The following is a 19555-nucleotide window of genomic DNA, read 5'->3' on the forward strand; positions in this document are numbered from 1 at the left end:
TGCCATTTCTTGCCCTGTTATCAAACATTCCTCGGCGAGAAAATAATTTGCACACCCCTGTGCAGTACAGAGCCCGGGCTTTTCCCACTCCCGGGGAGCTGGAGAGTAGAGGCTGTTTGACCCCAAACTGCTGATCATGAAAAACACCATGAGAGACCCCGACAAACCCCAGTGCCAACGGGACAGCCCTGTCTGGGGTAGCCTGGCTGCAGGGAGGAGGGGGAAAGGAACCTTTGTCTGCATAGGCTGGTACAAGATAGGTGACTAATGCCTGGAAAGTGACAAAGGCAGGGACAGAAGCATAAGAGCATTTGGGTGTTTTCTACTTGCTTAGTTTTCACCCCTCAGTTTGCTGAGGTACCTCTCAGCCGTGAGCACAGCTGCTCCCATGGGGACACACGCACAACTAATGGGTGTGTGGTCGTATTCTGAAATGGTGTCCCCAGGGCAGGAGTGTGGTGGAGCCCAACACCAAACTGTGCGGGAACACCAAGCTCTTTGCTGGGTTTCTGCCTGGAGGAGGAGAGCTGTGTATCCAGAGGTGGCTGCAGCAGAAGGTGACACCTCCCAGTGTGGTGACAGGCATGCTACCGCCCTGCTCACTGCACTGCCCTTCCCCGGATCTCCATAGGCTTTGGACAAGTTGCACATATGCAACTTTGGACATGCACTTATCCCAAGTTTTTGCAGGCACTGTTGATATCAACCTCAGTTTTCATTAACAAATAATTTTTAACTTCTGTGGTTCCAAAGAAACATTTGATTTCACAGATAAATTTATTAAATGTTAAGACAGCTGTTTGGATCTCCAGGCAGCTTTTATAAGAAAGGAAGTGATTGATAACAGAAACAAGAAAGAAACCTTTATGGCTCCAACTATAACAGTTCTTATTTTCATTCTTCCCAGCTTGCATGCTACACCCCTATTTCATACCTGTCTTCTTCAGAAATAAGATACGTATCATGTTTTGTATTCATATGTTATACAGTCCTACTTCCATCAAAGGGAAAATACACAATACGGCATGTACCCATCCACACTCTGTACTTCATGGAAGTTCATCCTCTATACAACTCCAAAATGACAGAAAAAATACAGCCTAGCATAGAATGGGATTCTAATTTGGAAAATGCAGTGACCACTTTGACATCCATAACATCCTGTGTTGCGTTCACAGGAACACAGGTCATACAACATATGGCAGGACCTGTAAGACATCATGGTGCATTCACCCAACAATGATGCCGCTGCCAGTCTTGGAGCTGGTGTTTGATGCTTTCAATCCATCCCTGTGCACACATCTCTCCATTCTTCTAACCATTTTACTAGCCCTTCCATGTTCTACTTAAACATTTGTTTCTGTAAATGTTCTCAGCAGCTGTCTTGTATCTGGGCCTATGCTGGATAGAACAAGATTTTTTATTAAGCATTTGAGGTTAATTGTAACAACAATGCTTGTAAGTCTGCAAGGAGTTAGTGCTGAACAAACTGGATTATACATCTTTTTGCTTGGTGCCCAGATACTTAACGAAGGTGTATGTAATCGAAGTTTTTAAGCTTATGAAAAAAAAAAAAAGCATTGAAATTTTCTTTTATTGTGGCTTAAGTGGTTTTAAGTTCTGTTGCTTGTGCTTTGAATGGGAAATTTATAGAGAACATACCTAAATTGGGCAACTTAGTCTGTAAATTATAAGCTTAGGTCACATGCCATTTGTTGGCTGACTGTTCCAAAGATCGTATTGCAAAGCTCCATTTGCTCACTGTGCGCCTTCTTCATAAATGAAGCTTTTAAAAACTGGGATGAAAGCTACACTGTGCAAGTTTGACTACAAGGATTCTGCTACTCTTGGCAAATGGCAAATGTCCATCCTCAAAAACCTGCAATCAACTGTGACAATATTTACTTAACAATTTTCTACCCCAAACAGGCTTATATTATATTTTTATCACATACACCTCTTCAGTTAGTAACAAATAATATTCAAGACATGGAGGCTACAGTACCTTACTTCTGAGAGTACTAATTTACATGTATCAAATATTAGTCTTACAAACACTAACAAGTATGTTTAAAAAGGAGACTTGATCTAGAGAGGATTTCTGTTTTGACTGAGGAGACATTCTCTTGGTGTTTCAGCTTGCTCTATTCTTTAGGTAAAGTTAAAATTCATAAAATGACAGGACTGTGTAATCGAATGTGTAGTACACGGCTGTGCGTTAGAAGATCAAGGTACCATATCTAGGTCTGCCATTATCTCCCATTGACTTTGCTGAGTGAATTATTTCCTCTACCACTCTGTATTTGCTCTTTTACAAATTAGGTTGCAAGCTTTTGAAGGACTATTATTCAGTACAAGATACACCTTACAAGTGTTGCAATGGACGTCTTCAGCCCTACCCCAGTGATGTCCTTTCCTTGGCTGTACTGAACCTGTGGACTTTTTCCAAAAATCTGTAGACGTTTTCCAAAGCCACCTGCACTGTTTATCAGATACAACACTGAGCTCCTTACAGTACAGAAATCAGAGTCTTTCTAAGAATCAGTCTGTTGACTCCTTGTCTTCCTTTTCATTCTTGTTTCTTTTTTTTCCTTTGGTCAGCAGGAAGGGAAAAAGAAGGGGGGGTATAGTGAACGGGATAGTGCAGAACTGTCCTGCCAGACCTCCTGTCTTTGATATTCCCAGAAGAAAGAAAAGACCTGTGAAGTGGCTGGCAGTCAACTCAACCTTAAAAACCTAAGTGAACAGAGCTTCCATCATCTGGATATATCTGCCTATACTATTAAAACACAGTGTTCAGGTTATTAAATGATATAGATTTAAGGGGTACTTTCAAGCTGATCTTAATTATTCTAAGGAAGTGCAATAAGTCAGAGTGACAGAACTTACACTTTTGTACAGTACAAAGTACAGCTGGACAAAGGTGTAAGTCCAGGCCCCCAGCTGCTAGCATTGTATCAGCACTCAGTGGAACAAGCACTGCAATACAGAGAAACAAGGTGAAATTTAAAATAAAAAAACCCTAAGGAAGGACAGATCTCAAGGACCAAAACATTACTTTTACATCAGGCATGGCACAAATAGGTATTAAATATTTTGAACTCTAAAAATATCTAAATTCCATTTGGGAATATAGGAAGGCTATGTAACAATGTGAAAGCAACACAAACCTTGCCAGCTTCACTTACTCATGCATCTTGACATGTCTGAACTGAGCAGTTTATGCTACTGACCTCTAGTTAAGCAGGATTTCACCTCTCATGTATTCTTTGCCTCCTTCCTCTTATGTTGGCATAAGCCTCTCTGAAAAATGTTATATATTTCCAAATAAAGGACCGCAAAGTGGCTCACCTGTTTTTCTCATTTGAACAGTAACGCTTTCTCTCTCACACACAGGAAGAGTGTCTCCACCTGGCAAACTTACTTGTGCCTAGCAGTCTCACTTTTGCCAAATTTTGTTGAATTAGAAGGGGACTAAATATATGCTGACAGTACTGTAGTGTTCACTCTGTGTTCTGAAAACGTGGAGAATATCTTACAGCAGGAGATGGGATATAGCTTTCCAGCGTGTCTCTGTGAAATATGTGTTACCCAGCCACTGCAAAAGAAACAAACTGCCCTTCAGAATTTTTTTAAGAACACACATTCAAATTCTACCTCTCACAGAAAATGTTCATTGGAGCACACATGTATTATAAAGAAAAGCGAGCTAAAATTTATTACACACACACACAGAAGAAAAAGCCAAATACCCGACATTGACTTTTTATTGATTTTTTTGTGTAAAACACAGTCTATGGAAAAATAGATAAAAGCATTACTAATAATTTATAATAGCCCTGTTCAGAGAGACAGCACAAACAAATTGACAAACACAACTACAAAGAGAATATTGCACATGGGAGACATACTATGCTCACTGCAAGACACTGCCAGCAAGGCATGAGGAACAACACATAATGATAGAGATCATTGTTCAAGTCAGTTCAATGTGTCATTAATTTTAAAGGTTATAATCTAATTAATTCAAGCAGTATCATATCATGATACAATATCAGTACTGCAACATTACTCATTACATTGATAGAAAGTACTACAGAGTGAATAGGCAAGAAATAAAAAAAATTGTGTATTAGGAGATGCACTGTCTGAAAAGAACTATGCATATGCATCCATTACCACTGCATATATGAAAATATTATACTGAAAAACTCTATCTAATTTTTATGCACCTGATATATATAACTTTCAAAAGAAATCTTCACATTCAGAGGAAAGATGGTCCTAACTATATTCATACCTGTGAAATTTATAGCCACTTGGAAACTCATTGCTTTACATACATTAACAATTTCCCTTAGTGCTAGGTTGGGCAGCATGTATAGCTAATCACATATAGACACACACACACAATTTTATAGGCAATTAATGTCAAATAAAAATACAAATGTGTTTTCTCACATTGGCACTTCATATAATGTACAATGTTGGAACAAAAAGTTAAATGAGGCACCAATTCACAGTAACCATTACCACAAGCTAGATATGCAAAGAACTTTCAAAACAATTACAATGTAATTAATCTCTAAATAATTCAAGGACATGAGTACTTAATTAACTTGTATATAGTTGCCAGTTAATAGAATTGTAAGATAAAATTAATAACACATATGGAATCTGAAATAGAACTGTATTTTAGACAATGTTAAGAAAAAATACCTTAATATCCATAGAAACAATCTGTTGCTAAATACACAGAGGTCTCCATTTTCGAACATGATGTATACTGTTCTGTATTATATATTAAGCACTATTTTTTTTTACTGAACAGTAACGAAGATAAATGAAGTTTATTTCATTATTCATTTTTCATTAGGCAGTAATTTATGTAAAGCTACACAAAAATATTTTTATAGCAGGCTATTCCTCAAAATATATACTTATTCTCCTAAGTAACTAAAACATTTAAATGAATTTAGTTGTTTCTATTTAGGCAATTGAAATTGAACTTTTAGTCTCAGGTCTTTTTCCAGTGAGAAGTCCTCATGTGAGTTCTTCTATAGAAATCAATACTTTTGATCACATGAATAAAGATTCCTTATGTGACTAAATATGTGCATGATAAGATACATAATGTGTAGTAAATGCATGAGTGTCATTTTACTTTCAGACTTAACAGTGTTTCATTAGAGTGAATGGCCCTTGAAGAACACTACAAAGTGTTAAATCACAAGTCAACTTATTATTCCAGTTAGAAGCTACAGAGCCTAATGGGAAACCATACGTAATTTTGTAGCACAAATATTTAACAAAATGTTTTAATATATTTGATCTAAAAATATCACCTATTTATTAATACTTCAATATCTCAGTCTTTCAAGTAACTTATAAAATCAAAACACATTTTTAACTTTCTACACACACAGTTTGAAAAAAGGAACACAACATTATTCTCTCCAGACACCTTTGGCAGTTCAAAATGTAACAGTTTAAACATTCTTGAATAAATTTAATTATGAAATAACTTTTTGCATAGGAAAGAGGGCCAATACATTTCTGTATATACTGTCAGTGGTTGCATTACAGTACATATATGGACTTTGATAGTAATTTTCAATTAGTACAGTATCTTAGGTCTGCAATATTATCGCTATTGCGTCAAATTATATAATGTTAATTACCTATTCTATAGAAGTGTAGAACTACTATAAAATAATAGCAGCATATTTAATTTTGGAATGTAATCAGATTGTCAACAGTAATGGTTTCTAAATTTCTTCAGAGGTATGAAATTCTGCTCTGAGTTATACCATCCCACTCTAGCGAGCTTAATCGGGTTTCTTGCACAGGACTGGGGCAGAATGTAGCATTGCATTTATCCCATTAAAATCCTCTTAATGTAATTAAGAACAACTAACATGAACTCTTTAGATTTAGGCTAGTGTAACTGGAGGCAGAGTTTGAGTCTAGATTCTCTAGTCCTAGTGAACTGTTGATTTCATTACAGTGATAATGAGATTTACAGGACTAGTGATGTTTAAGGATAAATTCAAGCTTAAGTCCTGTATATTTCTGATGTATCACATCGATGACAAATTCTTTCAAAGTAATAAATAAGCAGTGCATGTTCAGCTATAAAAGTCAAAAGATCCTAAACAGTGCAAATACAGATAAGAAAAATACAATTTCATACAAGAAAATTAGGACAAATAACACATTCTGATTCACTGAAATAAAGGTTTTGCTAATTAAGCAAGAGTAGCTGGAAGGTATGAGTTGAGTTTGGCTATTTTGTTAGAGAAGATTAGAATCTGACAAAGCAGTATAATAAATATTTGTGAATGTTCTTTTGAATCTCACAGGAAATGCAAATGTCAAGTTTTAGAGATAAATTCATTTTTAAGTATAAGAATAATAATTTTGTTTCTCAAAAATTCAGGCATATCCCAGTAACACTTGTAAAAGTAAGACTTTTATATAAAAATAGAAGATTGGATATACACAAAAAGATAATAAGAATTTAAGACAGACTCTGGGAAATTCATATATAATAACAGAAACTCCAGTGTAGAAACATATAGAACATGAGTGTTGTGATGCTTCCCTGTTGTATCAACATACTGGAAGTTTCACAGTGAAAATGGATTTTTATTGTTGAAGATTTCTCAGCTTGTTTTGGTTTGGTTTGTTTTAAAACAATTCCTGATATTTCAAAATCATGCCAAAATCAATAACTACTTGCTTGCACACATATCTGCAAGTGTTTGTATGCATGTAAAACACCATTTTGAATTTTCATTATACGATGTATAGAAATAAAGAGATGCTGAAGGTCTAAAATCCTATGTGCTACTTTGAAAACACTGACCTTGTTAGTACAATATCGTTTGCTTACAAGATGTACAATTATAACATCATTGAAACTGGTTTTGTATATTCAAATGAAGGAATAGTTTAAAACCACACCCAAATAAATATACTGTACATGTGCAATACATCATTACAAATTAAGAAAAGTTGTTTCAATATCTGATTATTTCCTAAATTATTCACTCTATTAGTCTATATCTTGAATTCACTCAGAAGTGTGGTTTTAATAAAAGAAATACTGCCCAGAAAATGTGGTATTAATAAGTAGCACTCTGACACATATGCTCTAAGTCAAGGAAATATCTGGAATGCATGGTTATAATAAAATACTCGTGATATAACTGTGCAAAGAAGCATTTAAAATTTCTGATTTCATAATCATCTGCCCTCTGTAATTCAAACCAAAAATATTTTGTAATTATCTAAAGGAGTAGTCTTCTAATTATAAATTTCTCATAGGTTGGTTAAGAGCTTGTACTACATGCCAAGCAAGTCCACAGTGACTTTATTCATTCTTTAACTAATCTCCTAAAATTAGAAATTTAGGACAAAAAAAACCCCAACCAACCAACCAACCAACCAAACCCCAACAACTCAAACATCTAGAACAGTGCTAACAAATATTAGTCTGTCATCACATAACAGTTATCCTTTCTGGAGAGAGATGTGGAAGAGATCCGCTTGCTTCTTCTATAACATGGCTTTTCTCCCATCCTCTTCGAATTCTCCTCAGCTTCCTACTTACACATGGCAAAAGTAAAATGATCTTCCCTAGAATTACAATGGAAGGCAGAACAAGGGCAAGAACAAAATTTGGTGGTGTATAAAATCTGTAGTACTCTTCTTCAAAAGCTCTTTTCCATCCATAAATCAGTACATGGAAAGTACTTATGAGCAGAGCAACATATCCAAGTGTAGACTTTGAAAAAAGATAAAAGAAGGAAAAAAATAAGAGATAATAGTACTTGGTCCTTCATTCAACAGCTCTAACCCATTACTCTAACATTTCTACTAGGCATCATGTTAAAAATCTCTTACTTATATGTGGGAAACTGCAGCAGGTCTGTGGAATCCTTGACAGAAAATATGAGAGTAGAGATCAGCCTTGAGATATTAAGATTTACCCTTGAGAAGGATGGGAGTAAAGGAGTATCCGGAGAGAGGAGAGATATACCCGTGAGAGAGAAGGGGATAGAAGAATAACATGGATGATAGAAAAATTAACCAATGAGATGTTAGTGCTGTAACTTGTAACCAATAGTGAAAAGACATATGAACTGGTAGAATTGTATAAAAATGCACTTGTAGCAATAAATGGCTCTCTATTACTTTCATCTTGAAAGAACCTGGTCCATGTCGTTTGTCCGTCTCAACCGCGACACTTATACACTATTTTGAATCACCAATATGTGGCTTTAAGTTCTCATGTGCTGAAAACTACGGATTGAACACTGATTTACAACATCTCTGCTAGCACCTATAGCCCTTAGTCATAGCTGAAATGCAGACGTTTGCCCAAATTCTAAGTAAGGGAAATCAACTTCAGGATATGTATGTGAATAAGGAACAATCCCAGTGAAGTTGCTGAACAACATCAGTTGTGACTGGAAGTTAAGTCCCCTGTTTCTAAACTAGGAGGGTAGGTCACTTCCAATATTCATGATTATGGAACGGTGCAATTCTGCTGGAAGCGATCTGGGCCCATCACTCCAGATTTTTATCAGTTTGAGAGGTGCAGTTTGCTTCTTCCTCACAATGGCCTGCATCTCTTGTCCAGTTAGCACAAATCATCCCTCGCCTTTCTTCAGCAGCTGTTGCCTCCTGATTAATGGGCTGCAGGACTTGGGCACAAGGCAATGATACAGTTTATCATGAACAGGTAGTGCTGGATGAAACATGAAGTAGAGGGTTCCCACCTGTTCTCATGCAATCTAGAGCATGCTACGGAAGGTGGTGCCAATAGGGGTCATTCACCATTTCTGTGAATCTGCCTTTTAAGAAGCCTGTAGTTGTATTGCTCTGCAGACTTGAGTTAAACGTATTAACTTTGATTTTCCCAAACCATGATAAAAAAAGACTACTATGCTTTGAATTCTAATGGTGATCAAAGGAAGAAAAACTCTTTTGGGCCAAAATAGATGTAATGGCTAAGTTGGCTGGGAAACATTTGCAGAAAATCACTGAAACAGAAAATGAATATTAAAAATGGTAACTGACTACCAAGTTATGTTTTAATTCCAGTAAACGAAGAAGTAAAGAAAAATGTAGCCTCATGGTCTATGATAATAAGTGAAAGAATTAGTTCTTTCTGCTTCAAGATTAACCAGTTTCTAGGGAAAGGAAAATGTCTGAGCTAACATCGTTTGCAAGGATTCATGATTATAACAGTATAAAAAGGAAAATACTTTTGTTAATTTTTAGAGATTAGTACCATGTTTTTTAACTTGCCAATATTTATCCATTTTTGCCAATGGTTTCAGAGCCATGTCGGCACATTTTAGATATGCCACACTTTTTTAAAAAAGAACAATTTTTTGCCAAAATATTCCATACAAGACAGAACAATTAGACAGTCACTTGTGGATATTAAAATGGCATATGCAGTATCTGAACGGAAGTCCTGGTAGGAAATTTGGACAGCAAACAATACTATCAAACCTGATGTTTGAATATGTTATTGTGGATTTTTGCTGGTGTGATTGTCCTGAATTCAGTGCTGTTACATCACTGCCAGCAAAGAAAAGGGCACAAGTGAATCATATCCCTCATTTCTTCATCAGGCTTACTGATGAGAACTATAACAATTATTGAAAAAGAAACAGGAAGGAAATGGTATACAGACTCTTCCCAAATTAAAGAAAAAAACAAAAAAAATCAATGCTTATTTAAATTCTATCTACAAACTACAGTTTTGAGACATGTATGTATATCTTTCTATCTAATAGTCAAAATGGAAACTAAGAAGTCCATCAGGACATCTATCAGTACATTTTGAACTAACAGCACAAGGACAAGAAAAACATGAACCATCTATATTAAGGTGGTTTTTTTTTTTTTTCCCTGTGGAAAGTTGCTATATGTTTCTTTGATGGGTTGGTAGGGCATGTGTTAGTGTGTACTGGAGCATTTCAACCACTCACGTAAAAAATCTGACAATAAAAACACTCCTATAGGAGCTTCTGTCAGCTGCTGATGGTATTTTCTTCTACCAGGCCCTTAATTGCCCTATTTTTGTGCTATACTTTTGACAGTAATAACACCACATAGCTAGAAAGAGGATGTTCTCCACACAACTTAGCATTCTGCAGTCTCTGGTTTGTTCAGTCAGAGCAGATCTGCACTAGAAAGTTCCATTAAGAGCATTTATCCCAGCTTGCAGCTACTGACAAAGGCTTTTCCAGAAGCAGACACAAGACTGGCTGCCTTTGCTCCCTGCATAAAACCCCACTGTAGGAGGCTGCGTCAGTACAAAACTTCTATGGTTTTATTATAAAGACTTGATTTTTCTGTATCTGCAAATGTTCAAAGGCTACAGCAATGGCTATACAGTAGTAACACGAGGAAACTCAGAACCGACTGAAGCAGCCTTGGACAAGAAGACATCAATTAGTGCAGAAAAATGCACTGCTGGGCAGCTGAATGGTAAAAATAACATCAGCTGGTGGCACTGGATCACACTACAAATCTTGGACAGCGGTAGTAGCAGAAAGCCATATTCCAAAGTTGACCACCCCTAAGGATGCTAACATAAGAGGTGTTTCAATCATTGAGAAATAAATTATAATTGTGCTGTGGAAGTTATTAATTGCTAGAAAGCAATCTGTTTAATACTGGAAAGAGAGCTGCTGTCATTCAGGTATGCAAGGTTATTTTCTTCTGCACAGGTTTATGACTTGACAATGCGTAGGAGGGAATACAGGGATTAAAGACAATGGATTTCCTGAAATGCAGTTGTGCTTCAGATGGAATATACATACTGTATTTCTGTCGTCCTTTCCTGGCTTCATAAGATAGAAAAAGAAAGGGATGAATATGTCTATGAGAGCTGGAAGATCAACTACACAAATATTATCACAGGGAGGCCATGACAGGCATGGGATGCTAACTTCTTCAAGAGCAGAGGACCTTTGAAAGCAGCAAGAAGGGATATTTGTCCTTCACTGGTAAATTCACATTGGTGACTGAGTAGCAATTTCAGTTGTAAGTCTTGGCAGCCCCCTGCCTAGGCTCTAGGATGGCTGCTGGGAAAAGGGGAAGAACATCTTTGGTTACCTTGCTTCCTTATTTTCCATAATACTGTGTTTCCTGGAAGCTGAGCAATGGATCAGCACATTTCCTATGGACTCTCCGATCTTTTAGCTTTTCTCTATGTCTTGCCTGTTTTGTTTCTCATCCTTCCTGATCAAAGTCAGTTTTTGTAGCTAATGTGGGAGATCGCCAGCCAAGGCCACTGGTAAACTGGACAAACTGGCATTGTTTTGGGGGAAAAAATAAAAGTGTTAGAGGAGTGTGAAAGATGCAGGAGAAAAATCCCTAAAATGCTACCAGGAAGATGTACATCTAAAAAGACACAAATCTGCTGTGAGACAAAAATGCTTCAGGAATTTTTACCTTCACAATGGTCAAGTAGTTCCAAGTGATTTATATATACAAAAGGTATTTTCCAAAGCCTTTGTTTATGCAAGGTATACTTCAGATTCCCTAGTAACAGGATATTGCTAAACTCACAAACATGCTGTAGCAATTCTGACTGGAATCTTACTCATAAACTTGCTAAATACTCAGGCCTCATTCTTCTTTACTCTGGGGGAAAAGTACCCTACTCTTGTGGGAGAACCAAGGCAAGGCAGCCTTCCTTACAGTGTGCGCACAAACAGACAAACAAACAAGTAATACTGTCTCCAAAAAACTTTACGATTGTGCTAGCAGACAAAAACAATGTTCACAAAAAGATCAGCTTCATACTGTGTAAATGCCCAATTTGCACTGATTTAAAAGGAGATATCAAAGACAGCAATGATTTCTGGGCAAAAACATTCACAATCGGCATTCTTTACAGTATTACAAAGACTGTGGTAGAGGTCTGTTTGAATCACTGTAGCTATAGGAGATGCTGCTTGGGGCTTATTCTACTGCTAGAAGAATAGAAAATAGTCTATACTGTGTATATTAATAATTTCTTTAGCCTAAACTCAGATTTTCCTAGTAGGACTCAAGACTGAGTATATTTTAGTGGTGAAACTCTTTAGGGGAGGCCAGACCCTTATTTTGATGAAACTCTATTTACTAAGATGAGCAAGCAATAGTATATTGTTCTCAGTGGGAAGTTCTGAGTTGAAAAACTGGCCAAGTGTGCCAGTGATGAGTGTGACTGATTCTTCATCTGTCAGATGCAAAACAAGTTCAGCAATTATTGTGGCAAATCATCTGAGATTCAAGACTAAAGCTGGAGACATGCTGCTTTTCCCAGTTAAAATAAGCAGCACTGAGATGGTGGGCTAATAGTTCCACTGTGACTTGGAGAGGATTGAGAAAATTAAGTTCAAATTCACTTCATCACATTGCACTTCAGTAGAAGAAAAACAGACAACAAGTATTATGATGTTTTATCTGTTCTACTTGCACACTGAGTACGATGAAGCTTGTGCAGAAACGCAGACCTCTTTAACTCTAGTGAGGAATCACTGAAAGTCCGTTTTCTGACTGAATAAAGCAAGAGGATTTTTGGAGGAAAAATAACTAAATGAAGAACAACTTACATCCTGAGAAATAATTAATGACAAAGCAAAGTACCTTTAATGATCATTAACTTTAAGGCAATTTTTAGTAGTTCAATATTTTTTGTGATGAAAAAATTGCAAATGGGCATAATTAATTACCAATATAAGTTCTCTTCAGCATGTAATGCAGAATCAACTGTAACATAACTCCAGAGCAGACAACTTGTTCCAAATCAAATTCCTCAAAATACTGACAGATGATTCATGAAAGTTCATAATTATTTAAATTTGGAACTATTTTGACTTTATTTACAGTGGAAATAACTGCAGTAAACATGACACAATAAAAAATGCCTTTGTAGACACATCATTATATGACCATTGTGTGGATTTTGACTCAGTCACACAAGCTTGAACTTTGGAAATTTTAGTAAGGAAAAATAAGATACAAATGCTGGATTTGTGGATAGAAGTCATTAATGGATAAAGCCATCACGTCACTCATGAGCGAATATTTATTTTGCTCTTTTGCATTAACGTTTTACATCACCCAAGAGCAGTACTATTGTTCCTGCACAGAGAACTCTGGATGGCAGGGTTGGTGTAACAATACAAAATGGGTATTTACACCCTCTGAAGGCTCTAAACCATGAGCGAGAATAAACAGTTCTGTCAGGGGAACTCTAATTTGAATATTTTTTCAGCAAACTTTTTGGAGGCCTACCTGGAGTGTTCCGTTGATAGAAACCTTCGGGAAACGGAAGACATTACTTACAGACAGAAGACCTCTGGCAACTACAGCCAAAGTGTTCCCTATCCACCCCTTTAAAATGTCTGTAAATTATGAAGTGCAACTCAAGTCCTGAACAGTGAAGTCTGTGCCTGTGTTATGAAGGTAGGAATTTGTAACCAGACTAAGAATTAGGCAACATTATTACAGTGGATGTGTTGAAAAACCATGAATCAGAAAAGACCAAGTTAGGACTAGAGTACTGAATCCAAAATCAGAGAACAAAACAAAACAAAGCCCAAAACTGCATGTGCACACTTAGGAAATTTATCACAAGACTGAATCCTAATAAAATTTCTTATTGCTGACTGCTACCTAGAACTAATGGCAATTTTGTTTGGAAGCAAACATTAAGCTGTTTATTAAAGCCTATAATTCTCAGTATTTTATGCTGGTTAGGTCTGCCTGTAATAGATGTTTATCTGAGGAAGGAGGGAAACAGAAGGGATGCCAGGACCTGGAAAAGCTTTTGAGTTTAATAAACAAAGCTTTATATTTTACTAATAGGTATTTTCAGCTAAAAGAATAACACAGTTGAGAACTGTTTTAATTCCCACACAGTGGAGGGAAGCAAAACTAAATAAATGATCCCATGGTTGTCAGAGGGCTATGCAATAAAAATCCTGCAGGACAAATTAAGCCTTCAATTTTAACAGTTGTGTGCATCTACAAATAGTAATATCCCAGCAGTATCATTGCCTTTAGCGAGCATGTCCAAATGTATCTAATTTGAATTTAGTAAGAAATTCTAACAATGGAAAAGGAATAGATTAGTGCTCATTTGCTCTTAGCAGTGTTGGTTATTTAAGACCAAGAAGTGTAAAATGGAAATTCCTATTCTAACACTCATGAAGTGTTTAATGTGCCTTCATGTTAACTTATCTGCCAAGTAAAGATACATTGTTTTTATTAATTTTACAGAGGGGGGAAGCTCTTATGTTGTGAAGCGTTCATCATCATAATGATAATCAAGGAATTCTTATTAACAACAAAACCTCCTTATTTAAAAAGTAACTCACCTGAATAAAACTGAACTCTCTCCAGTTTAAGGAACTGTTTACTGAAGGGATGGAAGTTACTGCCAGCAAAGAAAGCAATCCAAGACTCATTATTCCAAAGGAGATATACATTTCAATCCGCCACACCTCTTCTTCATTCCAAGAATTTTCAACATTTGCATGAACCTGATGAAAGAGCACAAAGGAAGCACTTTATTCTACATGATACTAAAAATAACAGATGTTATTTAGCTGAATAAAAGCCTACAGCCACAGAACAACTATAAAAAGGAGTCAAATACTTCAGAGTTTTCCTCATGTCTTGCAGAAAAACAACTATTTCCTTATTGTTGGCATTGGCTCTTGTTAGATTAAAAATACATTAAACATTGAAACTTAGATGAATTGTTAAAAGAAAATGTAACATTATATGCTATTTAGAACAATTATGCTATAAAACCACATAAATCTGCACATTCCTATATGCTGCAGAAAAGCAGCTCTTGTTTTCAGACCCTGGAAACTTAAATTCCAAAATATAAATTGGGTAAAAGCTGTAATTTGGTTTTAGTTTGTTACATTTAGAAATAGTTCAGCATCACTTCCTGTTTTGCTTCAGCTCCCTATGCTGAGTACAAGTTATTTTGCCTCTTTCACTGTTGACATCTGATACATCCAAGACCGTTCTCACTGGAGAGCTTTACCAGAAAAAAAATAAACTACTCATGTCCTTAATGATTAAGAGACTTGGACATTCAATTATTTTTCCACTTTCAGGTGAACTATTGTGATATGGCATGTCTTGGAATAGAAATATTAGCAAGTGAGAGTTTTAAAATGTTTTTAAAACCAAGATAATTTCTCAGTAAAAGTATCAATGGATCCTTTACTAATACAGAGTGCGAGCAATTACTGTTTCTTGCTGCCTTTTATAGTTTTGCTCTTCCTGCCTTTCTCTTAAGTTAAATCTTTCATGCTAGTTCTTTCAGAATTTGTGGACCTAATCCTCGTTAATTTGTTCCATTTGACTTCCTGAGCTTGCTTTTCTTTCTGTTCGATCACGTCTCTCTTTCCTGCAGATTTTATGTGCTGAATGGCAATGCTGCTTTTCTGGCTGTTCTATTTTTCTACAACTTTAAAGGTGACAATAAGCTACCTCACTGACAGACAGGAGCATCAGACCTTCTTTTGAAGAATGACAGATTTGACAAAGATTGTTTTAGGTTTATGCAAGACCAATTGCTCCTGGGAACTGAGAGTCAATTTCTATTGCCTGCAATAGATTATGTACACTGAAGTTTTAATGAATAAACTATTTCTACCACCGGTCCAAAATAATACAAAGTAACACAATTTTCATTTTGTAAACATAGATGTATCTGTAAGCACTATTACAGTATCTACCCTTATACCTTTTTCACACTTGCAAATTCATTTATAATATACATACTTCCCTCATATATTAAGTACACATATAGAGGAACATACGTCAGAAACTCAGAAGGTTCCTGCTGTTGCTCTTATCCTGTCTATCCTACATTCTCCTTGTGCATATTACTATCAGAGATTTAAGGAGGACACCTCCTTGATTCTCCATACCACAGAAACTTGACTACAGCTTGACCAAGAAGGTGAGTACAACGCACAAGTGTTTATTTTAGTCCCCGTTCTGACTTGGTACTAGCTATACATAAGACAACTCACAACATTCTCCACTGACAACAGTGGAACATATTAAGAAAACATATATATTGTATTCACGAGCCACATGCATACAGTCAAGGCATTTTTGGCTTACTGAACTAAAGACTGGCTTACCTGTTGATATGCCATATTGAGAAATAAGTATCGCTCCGACCTCCTCATAGGTAAGCAGAGGCTGTACACCACATGCACTGTTGCAAAGAAAAAACTGAGCAGACCAAGCTGCTTTCGACACTGGAGCCAGTTGTCCAGCCAAGGTGGAAATCGCCTATACTTAGTGCCAGAGTGAAGCTGATAAGCAGCTGCAATAAGTCCTGATAAATACACTAGAGAAAGTAAAGTGATTGCAACAATTGGTAGTGTCTTGTTCACGATCTCAATGGGGATCTTGTAAAAGTCACTCTGCTGATTTCTCACATATGGATGGATTACATCTCTAATGAAGGAATAGACAAAGAAAAATGTTGCCAGGCTAATTGCAATCACTACAGGCCCTTTCCACAGAGTGAACAGCCGCAGAGGTAAGTTTTCAATCTCCCTTGAAGATGACAATGCTCCCAAATCAACAGGAATAAAACTGAGCTGACGGGCAAGCTCAATAACTTGATGGCGAGCCTGAACATTGTTGCTGCATATATAGACCTGTTGGGAAAGTCATGTGAATTGTCAGTAGTCAGAGAAAGAGACTCAAAGGTTAAAAACCCAACCAACCAGCCAAACAAAACAACTGCCCAAAAACCATAAAAAATCTTGAGGGCCTCCAGGACAAAACCACAGCACTACTGCTAAAAGGGTAAATTGTTATCCCAACTTATATCACCAAGATGAGAATGAAACGACATACAAATACAGTCAAAGTGAAAATATGCACACTGACTTAGCAACAAAGTGACCAAAATAAAATTGGCTTTTTCTTGCAGTTAATAACAAGGTAATGAGGGATGCCCTGGTAATCTGCCCCTCAAATGATATGTCTACAGGACCGGATTGAACCTGAAACAATGGCTAAAAGTATTTCAGAAAATCATGAGTCTTTAAAAAACACTGGAATCTTGAATGATGACTATAAACCAGCTGTAGCCTAAACAGAATGCAAAGCAGAGAACTGTATAACCTCTCTATGTATAACAAGTTTAGCTTAATTTCACAATCCAGATTTCCACAAAAATTGAATGTTTAACAGAAAATACAAAAACTAGCCGCCAAATACAAACTCCTTCTAAAGACCAGTTATTACATAGTGAAAGAAATGCACTGCTACACAGTACTTTAAAGCTCCTTTAAAAGTTACAGTGGGCTATACTTTGTCCAACACTGTTCACTGATCATGTGCATTAGAGCACACATGATCAGTTTTGATAGAAGTTAATTACTTATAGCACAATGCTATTCTGAAAGGTGATAAAAATAGTACAGTGAGGTTATTTTTAAAATTATGCTAATTCTATATCAGTTTCATTCCATTAAAAAATCTACCTGAAGTATCAGAAATCTCAGTTTAGCCTCCAGTAGCCACATTACAACAGTCATTTTGCATGCATTTCTCAGAGTCCATAAAGCCATGAAGGACTCTGTTCTTGCATAGGCTTAAATCCTTTGTATCATTCCAGTAAAGCATGAAAATGATAAAGCTGTCTTTTCTATATGCAGGATGGATTTAGGGAACACACTAAGAAGGGATTCATTCGAACATGATGTTCCCAAGCAGTTCTGGATCAAATGAATGATCACTTAGAAACATATGTGCCTCCTTCTGTCTCCTCATATTTATGATCTTGGGGCATTCTAAAACCTAGATCATTTCTTTCACTTCTTTGTTACATTGAATCTAAGCATTTTTAGATCAGCTGACTCCTGAGCCCTGGGATCAGGACCCGAGATTTCTACGCATCTCTTTCAGTGGTTCACTCTGTGTAAACCAATTGTGAAACTGAAATACACTGGGAAAGACTGCTTCTATCCTTGCAAGAGCACAAAGATAAAAATTAACATATTTCCTATAGAAGACTTTAAAACCCAAGTCCTCTATCTGTAATCATCTAAAGGTCAGTTGTCTAGTCAAGGCTAGTATCCGCATTTCCTCTGCAATCTTTAAAGATAAACAGGCAGCCCAGGGGACAATTTGGACCACTTCATATGTCTTACAGTGGATGAACTAGATTCTGAAAGTTTAATTGGCTACTAAAACTTAAACTAAAGGCCCAACTTTTTAGGTATGCTAATTCAGGCAGGATTAATCAAATGAGATCTGGCTGCTTACATTCAGTTTCTGTCATCTTCATCTCACACACAAGTGAAATTAATACAAATACAAGATTTACCTGTCTGCTGGCATCCTTTGGTCCTAACTGCAGTGACCAAGCTGAAACAACATTGAATCCTTTGACGATCAGGGAATCAGGGAAAAGTGATGCCAAATACTCTGCATTGGAGTCAGGATATTGGTCTACTCTTGTATTATTGCTGACATCAATCAGAATTTTACCAGCGAGTAAATGCTTGAGGTCCCACAAAGAGGCATAATGTTCTCTGTGTATAGCTACAAAAATGATGTTTGTTTTTGCTACTGTATCTTCGTGGTGAGTAACATCAACCACATGGGGAAAAAACTCTGCAGCAAGTTTAGGGTTTCTGCTTCCTACGACGACGTGGTACCCACATCTGATTAGCCTAATTGTCAATGACTTAGCAAAGTCTCCACTTCCAATTATGCCTATTGTGATCTTATTGGCATCCTTAATGCCATTGGCAACATTTGGCAGAAAAGTTTCATTGAGGTTCTTCGGACTTCCCATCATAGAGATTGATTCCATACTTTCAAGGCACCAAACCTACCAGGATGACTTCTGGGAAAAAAAAAAAAAAGCAGAAAGCAACAGAAAGAAAAATGCAGCATCATACAATGTTACAAGGTATCAGAATCCATAAACACCTCTGGGAGCAAAATACATGGTTCCAAGATTCATGTTACATTTTTTCCTTAATGAAGTATGCACTAATCAATTTTGTCTTGCAATATGTCACTAATACAAGGAGAAACATAAAATACTTCAAGCACTTCTATAATACAGTTACAGAAGTAAATGATACTTTTCCCATCTTCTATTCCCTGTCTTCCACTGCCCCAGAATACTGGACCACAACATAACCTTGTGCTCCTAAAACTAATGGTCAATGGAATGATGAGGAGAAACATGTAAAGAAAACTGGGTAATTACGGAAAATATTAGAAGGTAGAGATAGTTGGTTTGTGGCTAGCACAAGGACTGTGAGTTCATGGCAGCTGAACTGCATTAAAAGCTTATGCAAGTTATTATTGTGGTATCCTATACTGGCCAGGAAGGAATGGATGCCAAAGTCTCAAAGCTGCAAATGTCATGGCTGTCACCATGACACAGACATCCATCTGACATACTCACCTGTCAGCCAGGGAATTGGGCAGTACATATAGATCCAATGGCAAAGACAATAAG

General features: G+C 36.7%; 1 protein-coding gene across 1 annotated transcript; it reads right to left on the bottom strand.

The window, feature by feature from the left end:
• Window positions 1-7504: 7504 nt before the first annotated feature.
• STEAP2 (STEAP2 metalloreductase) lies at window positions 7505-19175 on the bottom strand (the record flags this gene model as incomplete). Its single annotated transcript, XM_080339739.1, has 4 exons — window positions 18404-19175; window positions 16197-16724; window positions 14400-14564; window positions 7505-7789 (listed from the first exon to the last, which is right to left on the bottom strand). The coding sequence occupies exons 1-4, from the start codon at window positions 18893-18895 to the stop codon at window positions 7505-7507; spliced, it is 1470 nt and encodes a 489-aa protein (XP_080195865.1). The 5' UTR covers window positions 18896-19175.
• Window positions 19176-19555: the final 380 nt, after the last annotated feature.

This window comes from Nesoenas mayeri (assembly GCF_963082525.1).
Source record: "Nesoenas mayeri genome assembly, chromosome: 2".
NCBI classification, from domain to species: Eukaryota; Metazoa; Chordata; class Aves; order Columbiformes; family Columbidae; genus Nesoenas; species Nesoenas mayeri.